We start from the raw sequence: 23,617 nt of genomic DNA on the forward strand, positions 1-23,617 counted from the left end.
TCAATGAGCTAAAGGAATGGTAATGTTTACAAACCAGTTAAGGATAAACGGTTTGTCCAAATCGGTTCCTAAACCAGCTTAGGCTTAACCGGTTTGACCAATGCGGATTAGCCTTACCGGTTTGGTTCAAGTTTGAAAACTTCCAAACCAGTTTTGGTTTGGACAATGCCAAACCGGTTAAGCCGAAATTGAACCGTCACCGATTCGCAAATAAGACTAGGGCAAGGAAAGATTTAAAATCGTTTTTTAAAACACATTACATAAATTATATAGCCGGTTAAGAGAAAATATGAACATGGTAGACTCTGGATTTTTGGAAAGTCCGGCCTGAAACACTTTCGGTTGTCCCACACATTGGCCGGCCAAAGTCCCAACCTAACATAACATGCTGCATGACATTTTGTCGGCTTTTGTGCTAGGTACAATATGTATATCCTAGATGTCAAAGTGGATATTCTAGATGCTAGGTACAATATGTATATCCATGAATCAAGTGTGTCGCCACAAAAGCCGACAAAATGTCAAAGTGGATATTCTAGATACTAGGTACAATATGTATATCCATCAATCAAGTGTGGGTAGCCACAAAAGCCAACAAAATGTCAAAGTGGACATTCTAGATGCTAGCTACAATATGTATATCTATGAATCAAGAGTGTACTCACAAGAATATGAACTGCTTGCTACTTGACCCCCATTGCATTAAAGAAACACGACCACATCCACTTTACTACTCATCATGCCTTCATTGCAAGGACTCCTCCATTCTGAACGACAAGGGTCTCCACGCCATTGTGACCCCCAATCTCCAAATGTTCCCTCCTCCGATGCCCACCAAGCTTTGGCTTCCTTGCTCCGCACGGGCTCTTGGTTCAAGCACGAAGACGGATCGGTGTGGCCCCCCTCGGGTTGGGGCGCCCACGAGAAGCTCGCATGGTTGAGATCTCAAGTCATTGGGCGTGATGCGCACGTGGACACGCCATTCGGCCGGCACAAGATGGTGTATGCCGACCACACCGCAAGCGGGAAACCACTCCACTTCCTTGAGGATTTCATGTTGCGCAACGTCCTCCCGTTCTACGGTAATCAAATCGAAACGGGAGATCTCATCATCACCATCATTAAGATCATGGGCTACATTCTAATCTAATCCTTGTTGGTTTCTTAATTTTGGGGCACTAGGGAACACCCACACCGAGGACAGCTACGTTGGCCGCGTGACGAGCCGGATGGTCCAAGAATCGGGGTCTTACGTCCGCGAGCAGTTGGGCGGGTCGGAGGCCGAGCATGTGTTGCTCTTCTGTGGATCCGGCGCCACCGCAGCCATCAAGCGGCTCCAGGAAGTAATTGGCATTGCTATATCCCCACTCCTCCGATCCCATGTCCTTCGAAGCTTGGAAGAAGAAGAAGAAAAGAGTGATTTTAGCAGTATCCAACGATGGGTTGTATTCACAGGCCCCTATGAGCACCACTCCAATCTCCTCTCCTGGCGACAGAGTTTGGCAGAGGTACAATATATAAATTAGCTTAACTAGAGTGGTATACCATCAATATTAACTGCTAACTATAACGTAGTTAACCATATGTACCATATGTGTATTCACATTCCAGTATCTTTTGATCATTCGAATATGGTAAACACCCTCAATGTATGGTAAATATCATACTTTTGGATGCATTTTTTTATTATAAGGTAAAACTTTTTCTATAGGTAACAAAGTTAACGACATTGCAAATTTCACATTACTTTCTTAATAGCCATATGCTTTTTTTTCATAAATTCTAGTAATGAGGATCCAAAATGCTTAATCTTCATAAATCTCGGTTGTCTGATTAGTTCATCATGCTAATCATATATATATATATATATACCGATATTGTCCTTCATAATGTTGATATGAATGCATACATGGGTCAACTCCTAGTGAAGACATTAGTAACATGTGGGAGATGTAAACCATGCATACCAGATATCCACAAAGTTATCTTGTGAGAATCCTTTCACATGGACCGTCATCATATCTGCATATATAGAGAACCAAGAAGGCCAATTTGCCCTTGACGCTTATCAATCTGTGATTGGCAATGGTGTTCAACCAACCCATTATACATTTGTTTCCCTCTTCAAAGCTTGTGCTACCATAGATTCACTTGAGGAAGGAAAGAAGATACATGAGCATGCTCACCGAAATGGTTATTGCTATGATGTTCACATGGGCTCTTCCATAGTTAATATGTATGTATAGGAAATGTTGAGATATATAGTTGAGGTAGCGAATGTGTTCTCTTCCTTGCCTCATCGGGATGTGGGTTACGTGGAACGTTATGCTCTACTTATATTAAACAAAACTAAGTGTCTAAGGCTTTGAAGCTCTACAAACAAATGCAAGAAGGATGTCGAGGCTGGATGGGAGAGGAAGGGAGCTTGGTATCATGCTGATGTGCACAAACTGATGGGGGGAGAAGATGTGCGCTATGTAGAACGTCGGCCCCTCTCTGAGCAAAAGAAAAGTAAAGAAGTAAATAAAAACAAAAGAACCCTAAACCCTAAACAATTCCGTAGGATGAAAGGGAAGTTGATTTGGCAATTTTCACAGCTATATTGTAAGGGGACGTTGTCCCAAGAGGAGATGGACTTACGTCATCTAGTTTTACAGTACTTAGAGAGGGTTTCCCTTGCACTATCACTATTTATGAAGTATCACTATTTATGTAGTGAAGATAGCAAAGGGTTCTATTATCATCTTGTTTTAATAACAAACATTGATTTACGAAAAAAAAAGAATGTTTGGATAATATACACATTCTTTTGCAAACGTATGAAATGAACGTTTGGGCAGACGAATGTGTATATTACATACTATGGTTGAAGTTTTTGTAACCTAAAGGTCACATGGTTCTTCCCCTGATTTGGGGTTTCCACCTAAAACTCTCATGTGTTTGGTTGCTATTTTTAATTGTTTCTTGTTGTATTAGCTATTACTTCTTGTAGCTTGCCCATCGGATCTTGTCATTGTTGGTGGACACTGGTTGTTTTGTTTGATGATTCGGACTCGGCGCATTTCAATATGTAGGTGATAGAGATCCCTGCTGATGGTGGCCAAGAAGGTAGGATCGATATGAAGGAGCTGGAGAATGCACTCCGGAGGTACTCCACCATGCACGGCCCTAAGAGGAAGCTTTTGGGCTCTTTCTCGGCATGCAGCAATGTGACGGGCCTCCTCACCGATACCCGAGCCGTGGCTCGCCTCCTTCACAAGTATGGTGCATTCGCCTGCTTCGATTTTGCGGCAGGGTAAATTTGACTGCCTACCATTGATACAATTCATGTTTTTTGTGTATTCGTTAAGCAGTAGAATGTTGTTTCCGGTTGGTTCATTAACCCCATGAATGCACCCCCATTGCATAGCTCCACACGAAGGGATCGACATGAAGTCGCGGCCTTCGGCATTGTCCGAAACGGAGGATGATGTGGGGTACTATGATGCTGTGGTGATGAGCCCGCACAAGATGATGGGGGGGCCGGGGACACCGGGGCTGTTGCTCATGCGCCGCGCCCTCTATGGGCTGCAACAAACGGCGCCGTCTACGGCAGGAGGGGGCACGGTGTCGTACGTCAACGGCTTTGACGAAGAGGTAATAGTTAGTTGTGTGTGTGAACCACCCTTCCATCCATATGCTAGTAGTAGTAGTGGTGAAGCCAATATATGTGTGTGTGTGCGGTCCTTGTCGCTTCTAGTGTGTATGTCCCAAGTCAAACACCACATGCCCTTTGACTCACCACTCATCACTTACGTCTTTCATCATCAGGACACTTTGTACCACGACGATATCGAAGCGCGGGAGGATGCCGGCACCCCTCCGATTCTGGGGAAGATCCGGTGTGCCCTCACATTCTGGGTCAAAGAATTCGTTGGAATTGACACCATCCAACAAGTCGAATCATTCTACATAAACCAAGCCATGCGGCAACTTTCCAATCATCCAAACATAAGAATATTAGGTGAAGCCCCAACACCAAGCATGCACAATCGGGCCTCTATCCTCTCATTTTATGTTCTCCCTCACAATTCCGAACCTTTACATGGTCGATTTGTGGTTCGACTTCTCAATGATTTGTTTGGAATTCAGTCTCGTGGGGGTTGTGCTTGTGCTGGACCATACGGACATTACTTGTTAGGCATTGATAAAGAGACATCTTTATTTATACGGGCTGGGATAAAAAAGGTTTGTGTGCTTTTAGATATCTCGTGTTCCGGGTTAATATGGGGACTAACTTACCAACGATAATTTGGATAATTTATTTTTAGGGATATGAAGGGCTCAAACCTAGTTGGACGCGTGTAAGTTTTAGTTACAACATGTCAGAAGAGGAGGTGAACTATGTGATTTCATCAATCGAATGGGTAGCCAATTATGGCCACCATCTACTTTCGGCATACCTTTTTGATTGGAGAACAGGAAATTGGACATATAACTGTCCTCCGGACCTCATGTCTCTAATTTTGTGTAGTATTGATAGAAAGTTGAATGATCGCAATTTCTTACAAGCCCTCAAACTTACTAGAATGACATTGGAAGACATGTTAGCGAAACATGTAGTAACCTTATGACGAAGAGACGAAGACCAAAATTAAGTCAATAATCATTTATGAGATTTCCTCCATATCCTTGAGTACATACCCCAAAGTTTCCATTCTATCATATCAATCTAACCTTAATTATTTTCGAGTTTTTTAAATATGAGCATGCAACTAAATGTAATTCAATTGATTAAGTCACTAAATGCCTCATATCTTGCAAGGCCACAATGTATTCCTCATCACTTCTACACACAAACATTGGCAATATTTCAGCCACACCTTCATCCTCTTGAATACATCATATTTTCTATGTTTCTATGACAATATAACACATGGGATCTTCTCTTTATGCCCTTAATGATAATGTTTTTTCATAAATCCAATTGTGAACTTTCTTTTTTCCAAAAAAAACACTACTTCACATTAGCTAGCAAATAGAATACAATAGAGTTTACCCAAATCCACAATGGGGTCAACATATACAACTTGGAGGAACAACTCCAAAACTATCAAACAAAAACAACAAAAAACTCAACCAATACTTAACTCAAACAAAACTGAAATAAACCCTATTTTACCCCGACTCCACAACTCTCAACTAGCTCTTTTCTAACAACATTATCCAGGTAAGATGATTATACTAACACACGCTTGTGTCAGCTATACATACATAATTACAACCCATGTACAATATTGGGAGCCATCGGTGGAAACAACCACCAAGGTGCCTGGTAATTCCACTTAGGCCTCAATGAAGATTTGACTAGCATGGGAGAGTTGCTCCATTTCGGTAAGAACTTTGACATTGCCCTTTTTGCTTCTTCTGATTCCCCTTGAATCGAATCATACCGACTACGCAACCAAGCCACAAGATCAAACCAGATATTTAACATCATCTCCCCACATGGGAGCTTTTGTTGTTGAAAAACAAACTTACAACGCCTTATCCAGATGTGCCAAGTCGTTAAACATGCCACCATAAGCCAAATCTCCTCGAAAAATTCAGAATTTGTACCTAGTCTCAACCCATCACATTGGAACACGCTACCACCCTGCACTATAAATCCATGTCCTTGTGGGTTTAACCGTTCACCCCAGTTGTCCCCTTTTAGGGACAGTCCTTGTATTGAGCCCCACCTTGCACTATAAATCCATGTCCTTATGGGTTTAACCGTTCACCCTAGTTGTCCCCTTTTAGGGACAGTCCTTGAATTGTGAACTTTTAATCAATGATTGTAGAGAAACAATTTGATCCACAATATTAATGTGCGAATACACACTCAACATGTTCTTGTATTATAATCCATATGATTCTTTATATGGAATGAATTAATATTTTAGATAACCACTCACTCTTGTATAATTGGTACTTCAGTAGTGATCCATTTATTTGAGCAAATGCCATGAGCCAAGCACTTAGTTCTCATAAATGTTTGAGAAAAGAACACACACACCTACTTAAATGTTAAGTAATCTAAACCTCAAAATTATCAAGGAAATTATGCTCATGATTTGAAGCTTTGCTTTTTTGCTCTTGGAGTACATAAGAATCACATGAAACCAAATGTTATCCACTAAATATTACTTTACATTATCCTTAAGATGTTATATTTTATATTGTAAACACAGGTGCATGTGCTACTCAAGCAAGATAGTGAGGGCCTTGAACCGTGGAGGACGTAATGTTGTCGGCGAGGTTCTTATGACATTCGTGGGATCCTTCATGGGGTTGTTCTTCTGTAATTTCCCCTAGTGAGCATACCAATGGGTGCTCGTGCATTCAATGGGGGTGTAAACCCTCAAATAGGCACGTTGGCCTTCTAGAGATACATGGGAGTTCTGGTGGAATTGTGTTGACATTCTAAAGGCATGCGGGTACTTCTTCTTCATCACCTTCTACAGGTTATTCACTAGAGTTCTTCTTGCTTGGAAAGGGGAGGAAGAGACAAAGAAAGAGGCATTCGAAGAGGAGGATATGAACAAATCAATGGAAATCCATGAATCCCTTTCAATTTCTCATGCACCCTTAGAATGAATGTGAGCCCCCTAAAATGTCCACGTGCCTCTAGAGGGTTGGTGCACCCATTGAGGGTCTCCACGTCCATTGAATGCACGAGCGCCCAATTAGTATACTCATTAGGGGAAATTACACGAGAACAACCCCACAAAGGGTCCCGAAAGACATGAAAGTTCAGACGCCTTTGTGAAAAGGAGAGGTGCATGGGCACGAACATTCAGGGTGGTTTCACACTACGTGTCGAAAACATCACAACTCTAGTTCAAGTGCACGCATTTGATTTTCGGAGGTTGCTTGGAACAGCATGGATTGCAGAGCAAAGAATGATAATGATATTTTTCTTGTGACAATAATGATGTTTCTCATATGAAGTGGAATTTGTCAAAAGACCAACTTATGAAAGGTTTCCAAATCATATCTCTTCCAACTAAATTCTCCTTAACTCGAGAATTAGTATACATGAAATATGTGAAAAAGCTTTAAAGTGGCTTATATGAAATCACATCTTATTCTCATGTATAGTTTGGAGGGAAATTATCCATGGAAAAAGCATTTGAGGGTCACAATTTGTATGATTGTGCAATTTGGGTGTATGTGTTTGAGGAAGCATTGGTCAAAACGTGGTTATCTACATATAAACCATATTGTTCACATATTCACGATTAAATTTGTTCTTTCTCTAGCTCAATATCTTTAAGTGCGTACCTATATGTATGTTGAAAAGCATCACCAACTCTGGTCTTGTAGTCACATATTTTAGGAACCTATTTGTACAAGTTTATTGTGGGGGATAAGTGGCAAATATTTCTTGAATGAGTATGGATACATGCATGCACACATTTGTATGCTACATATGCTACATTTGTATGCTAAGAGTTCCTAGAATGTTATAGTCATTAACATACGAGTATATAGGTCTTTTATATGCATAGACAAGGAATAGATAGCCAAACTCGCCAATAGATGCATGCTAGTCACAAGGATAGGCACAAATATGGCAAGAAAATGTATACTAGACACAAATATATACATAAACACACACTAATAAAAAAAGGGGGGGAATTAGTTTGCATAGTATTATGTGCATTGTCTAATTATGATAAAGAGAGTTGGTAGTGTGTGGATGACATTATAGTACAATAGATCAAATGAAGATGTGTGCCTATGTAAAAGAGGAGGCAATTATACACCAAAGACCATACACTGTACTAAAATAGCCAAATAAACCAACATGGGCAAACTAGTCACAAACACACCCTAACCACGAAGTGTGTGTGTTCATACTCTGTGTGTGTGTGTGTGTGTGTGTGTGTGTGTGTGTGTGTGTGTGTGTGTGTGTGTGTGTGTGTGTTAGATAGATGGATAGAATCTTTTATCATCTTCGGATGTCAAATATGACCTATGAGTCTACCAGTAATATTACATTACACGTTATACATGTGAAAGTCAGTAATGTTGTGTGTATGGGAGGGGATAGAATTGTACACTAATGAGCTTAAGCTATATTAAGCCAAGTGGGGGATAATTACACAATGACGAAGCTAGAGAAAATCACTAGATGCCATTATGGAATGTAGGGGTTGAACCCATGACTTCTTGGTCTCCATTGGGCAACCTTACATTCCCAAAGCAATTATAGCCATGTGTCATTGATGTGATGCGATCGTTGCCGCTAGCTTCATTGTGATCTGGCACAGAGCTAGAGTGTGATGCAACCACACCATTATATAATTAATGATAGATATTCTAAGTTTACTAACAAACTTTGGGCTTGAGTCTTTAAAAAACGAGAAACTACGCCAAACATAACTTGAATCATATGTTCATCACCCTCAATCAAATGAAAAAACCAAACAAGCCAAGTAAATGGGAACAAGATTTTCCTATGCTTGATTTTGCTTACACTAACTTTAAATATACATCAACTGGATATAGTCCTTTTATGTTGATGTATAGTTTTCAGCCACATGTAAATATTCATTGTGCTCAGTTAGAGACGACACAAAACTTCCTCATGAATATGCAATATATGTTATTTTCTACATGAGAAAATATTAAAATGACTTGAGATAGAGCATGTCTTTATGTTAACCATAATAAGTAACTTCATGACATATTCAAGCATGGGTAGAAGGTATTTTTACGTGTGCCTAGTAATTGAATAGTTTTTATTTATGGGCATGGGTACTAAACTAAGCTCGTTGTTATTATGGACCTTTTATTGTCCTTAGATGTATAAGTTCATTAGTCTATCAACTTGATCTTCTACAAGGTGACAAAGTTAACCCTATAATTAATGTAAGTCGTTTAAAATAACTCTTGGGTTCTTGTGATAACATGATCACCATTCAAGAACTAGAAAAAAAATTCACTACAAGAACCAAAAATTTACACTGTAAACAATCTTTTGAATTCAAAATTAACTGGATGGATAAAACTTTGGGGGAGAGCTTGATACTCTCAAACCAAAATTTCTTGAATTCTGGTTGCGAGAGTTCAATATCTTGAAGATGGGATTATGTTATGGACATAGCTTTAGGTCAAAGTGTGAAAGCTAATGTTACCAATTAGGAACACGGTCTACGGTCAGTCCTTCAACCTAGACCTCAGATATGCACAAGAATCAAATAAGATAGTACTCTACTAAGATAACACTCTATGCACCCAAATTTACACACTACCTCTTACAGAGGATTTCTGCCCTTTATATACACAGGATCTTTTAGTTGTTCATGCTTCCCGCATGAACCGTTACATGCGTTGCGTTTTTACTATATTCTATATTTCTGCGCTCCTATCCGTCGGTTACTATTCCGGCGGACAACACCTGTCACGCATGTGGGACAATGCCATGGCACGTCGGACCCACCCCTTCAATCTTCCTCCAAAATGGCCCGGATGTTTGGTTCCACCCCGGTGTCCAGGTCCGGGGATGGTGTAGTGTCCGTAGGCGCGTCATTGCGTGGTTCTAGTACTTGCTCGATAGGGCTTTCCATGGTGTCGTTGGCTTCCTGTGTGGGCGGTCTGGGCTCCGCTAGCTCGTCCTGTTCTACTATGGTTGGCTCAACCGTCGGCGGGCTCTCGGTAGGTCGAGGGTTTGTCTCGTTCGTAACTTCCTCCGTGGTGTCGGTCGTAGTCGTATGCTCCGATGAATGGGGTTGAGGCTCCTCCTGATCAACAGTCTCACTTTCTGCTATCGTAGGGGGCTCTGCTTGTTGTTCCGTGCTGCCCACCATATTAGAAGGTTGGTTTCTGCACTGTGTAGAAAACCTTCTATTTTCTTCTTTTTGTGGCCTAGGGTTCATTGGTCGGTGAGCCATCGTGGTGCCGCGTGTTCTTGGCCTAGAAGTTTGTGCATGCCTTAAGTCCTTTTAATAACGTCACTATCTTCTCTTTCTTTTTTTTCTTTTTCTTTTTCTTTTCCTTTTGTAACGGTTACATACAATATTATTTTTACACTATAGTACAAGTAGGGCCCTATACTTACTCCACGGATTGCCCGGCTTTGGCCTATCCGGTGGGGAATGGGTTAGGTGGCATAGGTCCCAGGTAAGGTTTAAGGCGAAACCCATTCACCTTTTGTCGTAACACTTCCCCGTCCAAAGTGCCAAGTTGAAACATGCCTTGTTCCGCTCCCACTATCCAGTACGGGCCTGTCTAGCGGAATCTTAATTTTCCTGGCATTTGCCCCATGCGTGTTTGAAAAACTAATACCGCTTTCCCAACCGTAAAATCCTTTTCACGTGCATGTCGATGCCGGTCCACGAATGCTTTGCGCCACCGTTGTTCCTGCTCCAATATGGCCATACTGCGTAACCTTGTTTCGCCTAGTTCTAGCATTTGTTGTAGTCGTATTTGTTCAGATTTGCCCTCTGGCAGCCGGGCTCGTACTTGAATCCGCAAACTGGGTATCTGGAATTCGACATGCACCATGGCCTAGCCCAAATGTTAGCCTGAAAGGCGTGGATTGTATGCTAGTCTTATAGCTGGTTCGATAAGCCCATAACGCGTTGTGCAATTTGGTATCCCAATCTGTTCTGTTCTCATTGACTATCGTTTTGAGGATAGTTTGTAATGTTTTGTTCGTGGATTCGGCCAAGCCATTTGCTTGTGGGTAATACGGCATACTCTTTTTGTGAACCATAATGTAGTGTTGGGTCAGCTCGCTGATGACTGTATTCAGAAAGTGACTCCCTTGGTCACGAATGAGCTTGATAGGGCAATTGAAACGACACCAGATATGTTCGTAAAGGAATTTCGTCGTGACTATCGCGGTATTTTCGCATAGTGGTTTCACTTCTACCCACTTGGTGCAGTAATCCATAGCCACCAGGATATACTTATTACCTGTTCGAGCAGCTGCCGGGGTAAAGGGTCCCACAGAATCTAGCCCCCACATTTGGAAAGGATCCAATGGCAACACCGGTTGATGTGGCATTCTTGCGACCTCCGTGAGCTGGCCCAGTCGTTGGAATAAATCGCATTGTTTGCAATATTCATACGCATCCTTTTGTGTAGTCGGCCACCAAAGTCCTGCTTGCCAGATTTTCCGGGCCGTAACATCACCCACGTAATGTCCTCCCGCTGTACCACAATGGGCTTCTCGTAAAACTGCAACCTTATGATCCTGTCGTATTCCGCGCCTCTAGATGTTGTCATTGCCTTTGTCATATAGGATGTCTTCAACTAAACAGAAATTACGACTCCGTACGACCAGCCGTTTTTTCTCGTCCGTCCTTAATTGGGGTGGCGGTAACCCCGTGGTTAGAAAGTAGGTCATTTCAATCAACCACCGATCCGGAAAAGTCTTTTCTGTTCTTTCTGCTAAAGTTGCTATACACAGAATGTCCGCATCCGGAAAGTCGTCGTCATCTTTTTGCGCCATTTCTCCATTATCTAGTCTGCTCAAGAAATCCGCCACCACGTGTTGCATCCCCGGTCGGTGCTGAATTACATAGTCGAATTCTTGGAGCAACAACATCCATCTTGCCAATTTTCCCATCAGTGCCTGTTTCCCCACCAGATATAGCAATGTCGTATGATCCACAAGAAACATGAATTTCCGCCCTACCAAATAGTGCCGGAATTTATTGATGTTGTATATCATACCCAACACTTCACGTTCCGTTGTGGAATAGTTACGCTCAGCCATTGATAGTTTTTGACTAGTGTAGTACACTGGTCAGTACCAATTCGGTTCCGTGAGCTACATTAACGCACTACCTATTGCTATATCCAAGGCATCCACGAACATGTGAAATGGTTTTGCCCAAACTGGTGGCCGTACGACTGGTGCCTGCGTTAGCATTATTTTTAGCGCATCATACGCCTTCTCTTCCGTTGTTGTCCATTTGAAAGGAGTACGGTGAACGGCAGCATGTAATGGTGTGGCGAAATCCGCCAAATAGCGTATCATCCGGCTGTGCCATCATATTTATCCCAGAAACCAGTTGAGTGCTTTCGCATTTGTCAATGTTTTTGCATGAGTAATCGCGGAGATTTTGTTCGGATCGACTGTTATCCCTTCCTTACTGACTAGGTGGCCGAGGAGAGCTCTGTTGGTGACGACGAAGGCACATTTGGTGGGATTTAGGCTTAAGCGTGCAATTCGGCAATGCTCCAGGCAAAGCTGTAGATGCGTAAAATGTTCGGTTGTTGTCCCATATACCGCAAAATTGTCTAAAAAGACATGCATGAAGGCAAGTATATATTCCCCAAAAATCTCCGTGATTGTCCGTTGAAATGTAGTCGGCGCCGTCTTTAGCCCGAACATCATGACGACCGCGACATAGACTCCTCAGTCCGTGACAAATGTCGTCTTCTCTTGGTTGTCAGGGTGGATGCATACTTGATTGTACCAACTGAAGCCATCTAGAAAGTTGTACATGTCATGCCCTGCGACGGCATCCAGTACGTTATTGGTGAAAGGTAAAGGGAACGCGTCTGTAATGGTTACGGCATTCAATTTCCGGTAGTCCACGCACACACGTATTTTGCCATTTTTCTTTAGTACGACTACTATCGGGCTTAGCCATGTGGCTTGTTTGATTGGTCGAATGAATCCGGCCGTGAGGAGTTTGTCAATTTCCGCTTTTACGCGAGCCGCATAATTTGGGTTCATGCGGTATCGACGCGGCTGGACCGGTTTCGCGCCGGTCACTAAATTGATCTTATGTTGGTAGAACTTCAGATCTAATCCCTTCATGTCCTCGTGGGACCAAGCGAACACATCTTTATACTTCCTGAGTACTGCAATCATTGCGTCTCTCTGATCCGGCAGTAATTCTTTTGCGATGGAGAAGAATCGGGGGTCTGACGTTGTACCCATGTTCACTTCTTTTAGGGCTAAGGTAGCGACTCGTCGTGAAATTTCCATTTCCCTCTCAAACATCGCCCGTGCTCTGCTTAACTCTAATATTGACTCTGGGTCTGGTTCGTAAGCCTCGTCGTGGAGCGTAGTGGGCGTGGCGTATTCCGCCGCGGTTTCTATGATGTCGATTTCGAATAGCAGAATGATCCGGGGGTGCTCATCGAGGTATACTTCTAATTCGGTATCATCCACCCCAACCATCATATTTATATCTTCCACGTATAACGGTGTTATGCCCTTGGGTTGTGCCGCCATTTCCTCTATTGGCACGCGAACCTTGGTGCGTCCACGTCGAAAGCTGATGCACTTATGTTGCTAGCTCTGTTTGATATTCGTTGAACGAAGCCACGGTCTGCCAAGTAGCATAGGATACGCTCCTGGGGCGTCGAGGGCAAGGACTGCCATCGAGACGTTGAAGTTATGTCCGCCAACAATAATGCCTAACTTGCGTATTAAGCCTAAAGGCCGTACTAAGCGGGTATCCACCATGTGAAGCCAAAATGGGCAAGCTTCCCATTTTGAAATTCCCAATTGTTCACATCCTGTGATTTCCTGACCATGTAATATCAACTTAATAGCCGGATTATGGTGATCCACCACCACTGGTCCGGCGTTGGTGTCCGTAAAGTTGGCAAAGACGCTTACCCCAAGTTTGCCTGTTATGCGACCCTCCACGGCCTGGCTTCCCATTCTAAAATTCCCAATTGTTCGCATGTCTTCGCGCTAATTACATTGACGCCAGAGCCGTCGTCAATTACGCATCCTGTGATTTCCTAACCGTGTAATATCAACTTAATAGCCGGATTATGGTGATCCACCACCATTGGTCCGGCGCTAGTGTCCGTAAAGTTGGCGGAGACGCTTACCCTAGGTCTACCTGTTATGCGACCCTCCACGGCCTAGCGGAACTGTGGGACTAGTTGAAGTAGCTTCTCCATGGTCGGTGTTATCTCGCAGCCTGCCAGTGCTTGCCATATGGGATCCGGAGATATCACATTTTCCTCCAATGGCCCCAAATTGTTCGCGGACTCCTGCCGCATGCATTCCGTATTTGTCGCATTCGCATTTTCGACCCATGCTTGGGCCGTCTGACGAATCTCATCTTGCGCGGCCCAATCAACATTTTTTGTTTGTTGTCTTGTCGTGACTTGCTGAACTTCTGCCATAATCGTATTGACGGCGGGCCCCTTGCCCTTGCATAGTGGACATTGTGTGGCATAATGTTTGGGTTGTTGGCAAACGAAACAATGGACGCTAGATTTGCCTTTCTTGGCAGCTGGTGGCGTGTTCTAATCCCCAAGTGTGACTTGCTCCTCCCAGTCTTGGTTCGTTCTTCTGAGCGTTCACGGTGGTTGTTGTTGGTCCCGGTGCAGCTCTTGTTGCCGGTCATCATCCGAACTTTCGTCGTACTGCCGTTGGTCCCAATACTGACGATGTTTCCCGCGAGGCCCATTGAAGCTACCACGTTTCTTCGTCGGATGGTAATTCTCGTTGCGTTGGCCTCCTTTATTATATCTATGGTTGCCTCGGTAGTCTTCGTCCTCCGGCTCTTCTTCCTCGGAATTGTTGTTATTCCGGCGATTCCGGTAGTCCTAGTCATCGTGTGGGTTCCGATCCGTATACCAGGGTCGTTCTTCTTGGCGCCTTTGCTCATTACGGTGAGGTGGGCGTTGTATTTCCACGCTTCGTACTGTGGGCGTGGATCTGTTCAAAATATTGTACTCACACTGCTCGACCGTGTGTGCTTTCGAGTGACAGATTAGGCAATGGATCCGCATGTTGCATTCCACTGCAGAATGCCCAGAATTGAGGCAAATCGTGCACTGGATTGCTTGGCGAAAATGTCGTTCCTCGTCTTGAGGTAACGCTTGCCGTAATGAGGACATGGAAAACCTTTCCTCTTCTTCGTCCAGCTCAAGTTGTAGCACTCGTTCTATGACCATATCGGTTGTTTCTCCTTTCACGCTATTGTTGTTGAGCATCGTCCGTATCGGTCGTCGTAAAGTTGCCAGAAATGTCTCCCGAGCCTCGTCCTCTGTCGGGTCCCGTTCTAATTTCCGTTGTAGATTTTGGAAGCGTAAATTGAAATCTGCTACAGTCTCGGCCGACAACTGTTTAATTCTATAAAACTACCCGAGGATTTCGTATTGTGGCACCCTCCGATGAAAGAAACGCAGAAAGGCTGACTGCAGTTGGTCGAAGGTCGTGATTGCTGGTAGATCCATCTGCGAATGCCAAAACGCCACTCTCCCATCCAGGGTTAATCCGAACTCTGTCATTTTGGACTGGTGCGCTACTTCTTCGAGAAGGCTCTAAGCCATGTGATTTGCATTCCAGACATTTAGGAACAAGTGAATGTGGGTTGCGGCGTCGGTTTCGCCGATGAAGCGGGGATCAGAGAAGGCCATGTTGGACGCTACGGCAGTCAAGGAAAGACCACAGTGCTTCTGTGGTGAGAGCACTTCCTACTTGTCGCCGAGGTATTTGGTGAGTGGGAAAACGTCTTTATGGTCCCGACAGGTATCACTAAGGTCACTGAGGCGAGGTTTTTGCAGTGCGCATTCCTCTGCCTGGCGTGTGATGGACCTTGTGATTGGTCGGTCTTGTCGTGTTGGTTCTCTGGGACGTCTACGGCTAAACATCCATTCGTCGATGTTCGTCTGTGAGAAGACACAGATCACCAAGCGTGCCAAAAGTGTTACCGATTAGGAACACGGTCTACGGTCGATCCTTCGACCTAGACCTCAAAGTGACTGCGTTGCAATGAATGGTACCGTCGTACCGTAATACGTAATGGGATACATCCCCCGTATCCTAATAGTGTATAAGGGAGACAGCTACAACCGAACTCCTTAGACAATGCCTACGCCCTTACGATTACAATACGCCACCAAGAATCACAGAGACAAATTAGATTAACCATAGATATGCACAGGAATCAGAGAAGATAGTACTCTATTAAGATAACACTCTATGCACCCAAATTTACACGCTACCTCTTACAAAGGATTTCTGCCCTTTATATACACAAGGTCTTTTAGCCGTTCACGCTTCCCGTGTGAACCGTTACATGCGTTACGTTTTTACTATATTCTATATTTCTGCGCTCCTGTCCGTCGGTTACTATTCCAGCGGACAATAGCTAATTTACCATAAATAAATAAATGATGAACAATAACTATCCTAGGGTTTGAATTAAATTAGCATGGTCAACAACAATACATATGTTATGGGCATGACCATATAATATCACGTGGTAAGATTGTACCATAGTATTCTATACACGTGGATAAAGTGTGAGGGTTAAATGAGAGTGTAAAGAAGGGAAGGATCACTTTTAATCCTTGGGATTGAGACAAAGCATTAAGGTCAAATGTGAACTTGCCTGGGGGCCTTAGGTCTAGCTATAAATATGAGGCCTAACTACCCTCATTTGACACATTATCGACTATGTTGAGACTCTGTCCTTGTGGTAATCAACTCTTTAAGCGAGCGCGCTAGTACCAGGTACGACTCAATGCCATAATGGTGGTTTCGGACATTGATTGAGGCTCGAATTTGTCTCGATCACTTTGCTCGAGGGTGGTCGGGTGGATCAGCACCCTTCTTTCTCTCTCTCCTCTCTTTCCTATCTATCCATTATATCCTTATCATATGCTTACATTAGGATCTAGCTCTAACAATTGGTATCAGAGCCTTGATTCCTAATGTTTGTTTTGTTGATTGTTATTTTTTGTTGTATGGTGATCAATCGATGTGCGGTCAAGCTTTATCTAGAAACATAGCAACAATAGAACTTTGGTATTCCTTTCTTTCTTTCTTTTTCTATTCTTTCTTCTCCCATTCTAATCATGTTTATGTCATTATGTATTAATTTCAATCATTAAAATATGTTGTAGTGGTAATCGATTGGTTGTATAAAACGTACATATGTATGCTTATGAGGTCAATACCTCAATTGCCATATATTTTATATATGATTTGTGTCGTATGCGTAAGAGGTCAATACCTCGATTGCGTATTACGTTCACTTACACATGTTACATTGTCGTGGAGGATTCCGAGCATAGGGAGAAAGAGGGGTTGGATGTGCGTGAACGGGGGTGTGCACGGATGCACATGAAAATGTCTTTGTGTACAAATAAGTGTAAATATGAGTAAAGTATTTAAAGTACTAGGTAGAGTAGTTAATGGGTACATTAAGTCCCGCACGAATAGAGAGAAATAATAGGGATTAATGGTAGAGAATCAAGGACGGGAGGTGGATGTCTTAACAGCTTGATGTAACGACCCCTCCCCTCTCCCTACTTGAGCTATAAAAGGAGGGAGAGAAGATCGTGGAAGGGGGGGCAACGATTTTTGGAGGACGAAGTGTTGTCAGACCGAGCTCAGCAGATTTCCGTTTACACCATTCTCTACTTCTATCTCTATCGTTGTGTGTGAGGCCTCTGTTTCGCGTTGGTAACCCATGTGCTCCCGATCGGAGGCTCGCTATCGTCTGTATGTGTGCCTGTAGCAAGCTCGAAACTCCTTTGTCGGCCGCGTCCGGTTGTAATTTTCTTGTCTTCTCTATTAATCATTCGTATTTGTTGAGTCTCTCCTTGTGTTCAGGCAATTTCCGCATTGTTTCTGTTCGTCTTGTGTTCGTTGCGTCCTATTCTTATCTCTGTTCTATTCCTGCTTGCGTGTGCATATCGGAGTGTGTGACCCCGTGAGCCCTTCGCCACTATCTGGCAACCGATCCGAAACAATATACGTCTCTGAGCCCGTTGTCGTGAAGATCCGTCACTACGCGCAGATCGTGAGGCGGAACCGCCGGGGTTCTGGACCAGAAGGATTTAGAGTCGATACAAGCTTTGGCGAGAAAGTACTTAAGATAGATTGGGAAAGAGAGAAGATGAGATTACACGATTGATTTGATAACGAATTTCTTCTTCTTAATTTTCATAAAAAAAACCGTCTTTTTCTCCTCCCCCTTCCCTCTTTTATAGATGCTCTCATGCATATGATGCATGTGAGGGTACAAGACATGCATAAATTGCATGTTTGCCATTTGGCACTTAAGTATTACATGTGGTGCATGCTAACCATGTCACTCATTTTAGCTCTCATGTATGAGAATTTACATGTAAAAGTACAATGATAGAAATATAATTTCAATTAAATAGCATGGCTTAATGGTAAGCCAATTGACTCCTAACTTGGAGGTGCAAGGTTCGAATCCATACTTGCCCTCCTTATATATGTAAATATGTTTTTATCTAGTCGCCGGACGCCGGTTCGCCGGATACCGGTGCCGACACCGGATTGCGGTCGGATGCCATCGGATCACCGGCTCCATCGCCGGTCCGGTTTTGGTTGGCCAAAACCCTTTTCGAGTAGCTAGCCACCTCCACTCTTAGTTCAAGTTACCTTGAACTCTCTATGCTCCACACATAGACACAAAGATAATATCTTTTGCTCCACCTTATATATGATGAGAGCCGTATTTGTCGTGCCTATGTGGGATATCTCACAATTTTCTCTTTTCTTTTCACAAACTTTATACCCTCATATCTTGACATTTAGTTGTCCATTTCTCGTGTAATAAAGTGCATTCGAAACCTCCATCATTTTGTACTTAGATATTAAAAATATTATCTTCACAATTATTGTATTACGTGATTCATACTCGATTTCGTACGTTTTATGGGATTTTCACACTATTGCCGAAAATCTTCACGACATCCACCCCCACCAAACCACACGTCCTCCGGTACGTGCCAAGAAGAGAAGAAGTGAGATTTCGGCTACGATGATCAATTAGATTCCTCCATGTCTTCATTTTCATCCGGCCTATTATGTTCATCGTCGAGGTAATCGAGGTCAGGATCCTTGTCTTGTCTTTTCTTGAAAAGCTTTACTCTTTTTCCCGCAATGGGTACGGCCAACCTTGATCCGTCTAGTTCCGCAAGGTGGTATGTGGCATTATCGTTGGCACTTGTCACCACATACGGCCTGAACCATCTTCTTGTGAACTTCCTTGTTGTTTTGTGTTGATTGTCAAGGGTGCTGTCGTAAACCAAAACCCAATCCCCTTCTTCAATCTTCTTGGGACGAAGTCGATGCGTGTTGTCGAACCGAACTTTGTTCTTTACTCGGGCTGCCTTCATCATCTTTCGCGCTTTTTCTAAATCTTCAGGTCTTCTTTCAAGTTGCCTTATCCGCGCCGCTAATAACTCTTCTCGGCTCATCTCGTTCTCCCATGGTATCGCTACCCATGAGGCGATCGTCCTTTCGATGGGCATAATCGGCTTTTGTCCATACATAAGCTCCGTCGGCATATACCCTGTCACCGAGCTATGTGTCGTTCTATCGGCCCACAAGGCATAGGGTAATAGTCGTGGCCAATTCCCGACTCGACTGTTGCATGCCCGTACGATGGCTTTAACGATAGGTCCATGCCCTCGCTCGATCTTCCCATTTGCTTCCGGATTGTAGGCAGTCGTGAGGGAGAGCTTCACGCCTAGTCTTTCGAAGAGCTCCGTCACTTCGTGCGCGTCCAACTCCCCTCGGTCGGCCACTATCTTCCCTACACATCCATATCGGCAAACAACATCTTCAAGTAAAAATTTACAAACGGCTGAAGTCGTCTTATTTGTCAAGGCTCGTCCTTCCACTTGATTTGTCAAGTCTTCCCTTGCCAACGCTAAGTACTTCATTTGTCCCACTCCCATTGGCATCGAGACCAAATCCACCATCCATTTGAAGTGTATGGTGAGTGGGTATGTCAGCTTTAACTCATCACGATGACATATATTTGAATATACTTGGCAAGTTTCGCATGTGGACACGAAATGGAGTACATCTTTGTACATGCTTGGCCACCAGTACTTCTCCTTCAACTTTTCGAATGTCGCCCATGTTCCTCTATGACCTGCCCAAGCACTCTCGTGGAATTCGGTCATCAGCGTCTCTTGCTCTTCTTTCTTTACCACCACTCGTCGTGGTATTCCTGTCCTTCTTTTTGGATGTCGCCAAAGGAATCCTCCCTTCAAGAAGTATCGGTAAGCTTTCTTTCGGATTCGTAGGGCCTCCTCCTTTGTCAACGAAGCATCTGTCGTCAATGTTCTTAGGAATCTACCGATGAGTAACCATTCTCCTTCGTACTCATTCTCGTTGAAGGCGTGGAAGATTTGCATGTCCTGGTCTTCCGCCGACAATCGAGCCATCTTGAAGAAGTCGAGGGCGACATCTTCATCTTCCGAAACCATGTTATTTCCATTTGAAAATCTTGCCCTCGACAACATGTCAACCATGGCGTTCTTCTTCCCTGCGATGTGACGGATCTCTGGGTTTAAAGACTTGATGTAGGCGATCCACCTTAGCATAGCAAGATCTGGGGTCGCACATCCCGAGACCATTCCGAGAATTGGGAGACAATCTGTCTCTATTATCACTTCTGACCCGATCAGGCAATCTTTGTCCGTCTTCACTCCCGACACAATACCCCAAAGTTCCCGCTTGACTTGGGCATATCTTTGTTGCCGTTCGCTGAGAACCTTTGCTCTGAACCGGACGGCATATCGCGCATTATCTTCACCTTCTTGATTGATGACCCACCCGATTCCGGTTGGGCTCGTATCTACGGTCACGTAAATTGGTTTCCCTTCGGCATAGTCGGCCTTCCTTAGTGCCGGAGCTTCAAGAAGCAGTTTCTTTAATCTTCGCATCGCCTCTGTGTGCTCGTCTCACCATTCGAACTTTATTCTTTTCTTTAGTAGTCCATATAACGGTTCGGCGACATGAGCGTAGTGAGGAATCCATATATGATAAAACGTGCACGCTCCAAGGAACCTTCGAACCTCCGTTTGGTTTTCGCATTCTTCTTTCATGTCTTGGATTGCGTTCACTTTGGATGGCGAGGGCTTCCGGCCGTATGCTCCACACAAGTGTCCTACCACCAAGATCTCTGGTTGCCCGAATGCGGATTTTTCTCCCGAAAATGTCAAATTCGCATCTTCAAGCCTTTGAAGCACCTTCTCGCAATCTTTCATATGATCCGCAACAAACTTTCTACAACCTTCCTTATCTTTCGATTCATCTTTCTCCTCATCCGAACATCCTTTTATCGGAATATCGTCCAAGAATGGCATCGTGATGTCCGGAATGCAATCCTTCAAGACTTTATTCATGGCATTCACCATATGAGCCACCGAGTTCGTTGCGCCTTGGGGTAAGGTACACATTCGCACAAGCCCGATCGGAGTCCTCATGGTTGTAATGTCCCGACTGTCATATCCGGAGTAGAGATCGCCAATGGAGTAGATGGACCGGCCCGCAAACACTTCGGCAAATTCGTCCACGCTCGGACCGATTCCGGCATTTCGAATTGTCACCTTGTTGACGGGTTGAAGATCTTGGATGAATCGCAATGATCCATTCTTCTTCGGCACCGTGAACCACCTATTGGAATAAGGAGCATTCGACGGTTCTAGAATTCCCATACTCACCTTCTCCTTTAAGAGCTCGATCAGCTTCGGAAGGTGTGCTCTCGGAACCAGTATCGGTTTCAAGTTCCAAGGCACATGAGGCACCGTGAAGATCACCATCGACTCTATAACCTTTGGGTCGGCGCATCCGATTTCTCGTGGGAAGAATGCGAAAGCCTTCCCATGTCTCTCAAGCATATCGCGAAACATTCGGTCCTCTTTAGGGAGAAGGAAATTCTCCTTTCCAACTCGTAGCTTCCCCTTCGTCTCTTTGGTGAAGACATGACCTATCTTCTTCGGATCTCTTAAGCTTGGATCGTTAGCGACTTCCTTCATCTTTTGCCAGCTATCTTCCGGTAGCAGAACCGCAACTGGCTTGATCTTCTTATCCACCGTTTTATATTTCGTGTTGATGTCAGCTTCCTTCATCGAGATGCCACGACGGTATTCATCGATGATAGCGTACATGTTGACGGAGTTAACCGAAATCACGCATTGGTTGTGAAGATAGCTCAAGTCCACGACGTCCTCGATTTCGCCGATGGTGTCATTAAATGAGGCTTCTTCCATAATATGAGTCACGAACTCCCCTTCTTCTATTATGTTCTCTTCTTTCAGCATCTTCTCGAATTCTTGTGTCCAGTGCTTGTGCTTCTTGTCGGGTAGTACTAGTTTACATGCGCCACTAGGTGTGACACATGTTGCTTCTCCTTGCAATCCACGCACTCTTCTTTCTTGTGGGGTCTTGTGATTGCTCGGACTATTTGTGCCCCATGCTTCAATAGTCCGCTCTAAAAATCCGAGGATTCGCCTCCGAGACTATCTCGATTCCTTTCATGGTTGGCTCGCACCGTTAGGAATTGGACCGATCTTTGGTTGTCAAGACTCTTTATTCGTGCGAAGGCTGCTCCATTATCGAACACTTTGGTCTCCATCCGAGATGATGTGATATAAGGTTGCCCTAGGATGACAGGATGCGACACCGATTCTTGTACAAAGAAGTGTTGATCCATCTCCACATCCCCGATCGTGACTTTGACATTGGGACAAGCTCCGTACAAGTCCTCCGTAGACTTTGTTGCCGCGCGAATCTTCCATCCGTGGTTTGTATTGATTGGCCATCTTCCCTTTTTGTAGAAGTCGGTTGACATGAGGTTGATCTCCGAGCCGTGGTCGATCAAGGCTACGACGGTCTCTTTCTTCTCCCAGATCTTCACCGGCGTCTCCGTTGTCGCTCGTGCCCAATGAGGTCGAGTGTAGTGGCTGTCCACCATATCTTCATCGATTTCGTCTCTTGCCATCGTTATGGCATTCGTTTTTGCTTTCTGCGGCTTCTCTTCTTCCTCGTCTGATTGTTGTCTCTTTCTCTTTACAAGGTCCACGATCGTGTCATGGAACTCCTTTGTAATGCCAAGCAATTCCCTCAAGGACCAAGTTACGTGACTATCAAGAACTCGTTCTTCGAGAATCTTCTTTAGGTCCGTCGTCTGCTCTATGTCCGACCTTAGCTTATAGGTAGGTATGGTCCTTGTCCTCCGAGCGGGGTCTTCGACACCAACCTTCACGGGCCGCACCGTTTCTTCAACTCGTATGCTCGGCTCCCCTTTTCGGCTTGATTTTCGTTCCTCCGTTTGTAAAGGTCGACTCGTCTCCGCATCGTCCTTCTTTCTCGCGTTCCTTGTTTCATGTCTTTTAGATGGGCCTTACTCTTCTATTCTCTTTCTCTTTTCTTCGACGAACACCTTGTGGTTGTCGCACATCACCTCTGCGAGTATGGTGTTGTCGTCCACCGGATCCGACCACCCGGTTATGCTTTGCACGTTTCGGTCCGCAAGCTCTACCTCGTTCAATGTGATTTTTCCCTTCTTCTCATATTCGAGAACGGAGGTCCAAAACTTTGCTCCCGCTCTAGCAGCTTCAGTCTTGTCTTTCCCGACTCTTATTCCGGCCGACGCAACATAGTGCATCGCATCCACATGAGTCGCATCGGCATCCTCCATAGATTTCTTCATTCCTCCTCTTCCGAAATTCACCCGTAGGGGTCTTCTAGTCTCGCTTGAGCAGATCATGTTGTCCTCTATGTATACGATATTTTGTCGAATCGCTTCTCGAAGGTTCGCACAATCCCTTCTCATGTGGTCCATGCTATCTCACCACACGCATCTAAAGGGTTCTT

At 44.2% G+C, this 23,617-nt stretch overlaps 1 protein-coding gene across 1 annotated transcript; it reads left to right on the plus strand.

The window, feature by feature from the left end:
• The first annotated feature begins 724 nt into the window (after positions 1 to 724).
• LOC147862206 (uncharacterized) lies at positions 725 to 4,792 on the plus strand. Its single transcript, XM_087321965.1, has 6 exons — positions 725 to 1,082; positions 1,183 to 1,508; positions 3,075 to 3,295; positions 3,408 to 3,636; positions 3,811 to 4,227; positions 4,311 to 4,792. Exons 1-6 carry the CDS (start codon positions 740 to 742, stop codon positions 4,611 to 4,613), a joined length of 1,839 nt encoding a protein of 612 aa, XP_087178091.1. The 5' UTR covers positions 725 to 739; the 3' UTR covers positions 4,614 to 4,792.
• Positions 4,793 to 23,617: the final 18,825 nt, after the last annotated feature.

Source organism: Azolla caroliniana, unplaced genomic scaffold, assembly GCF_043228905.1.
Source record: "Azolla caroliniana isolate FFs.n. ecotype wild unplaced genomic scaffold, voAzoCaro1.0.p SCAF_7, whole genome shotgun sequence".
NCBI classification, from domain to species: Eukaryota; Viridiplantae; Streptophyta; class Polypodiopsida; order Salviniales; family Salviniaceae; genus Azolla; species Azolla caroliniana.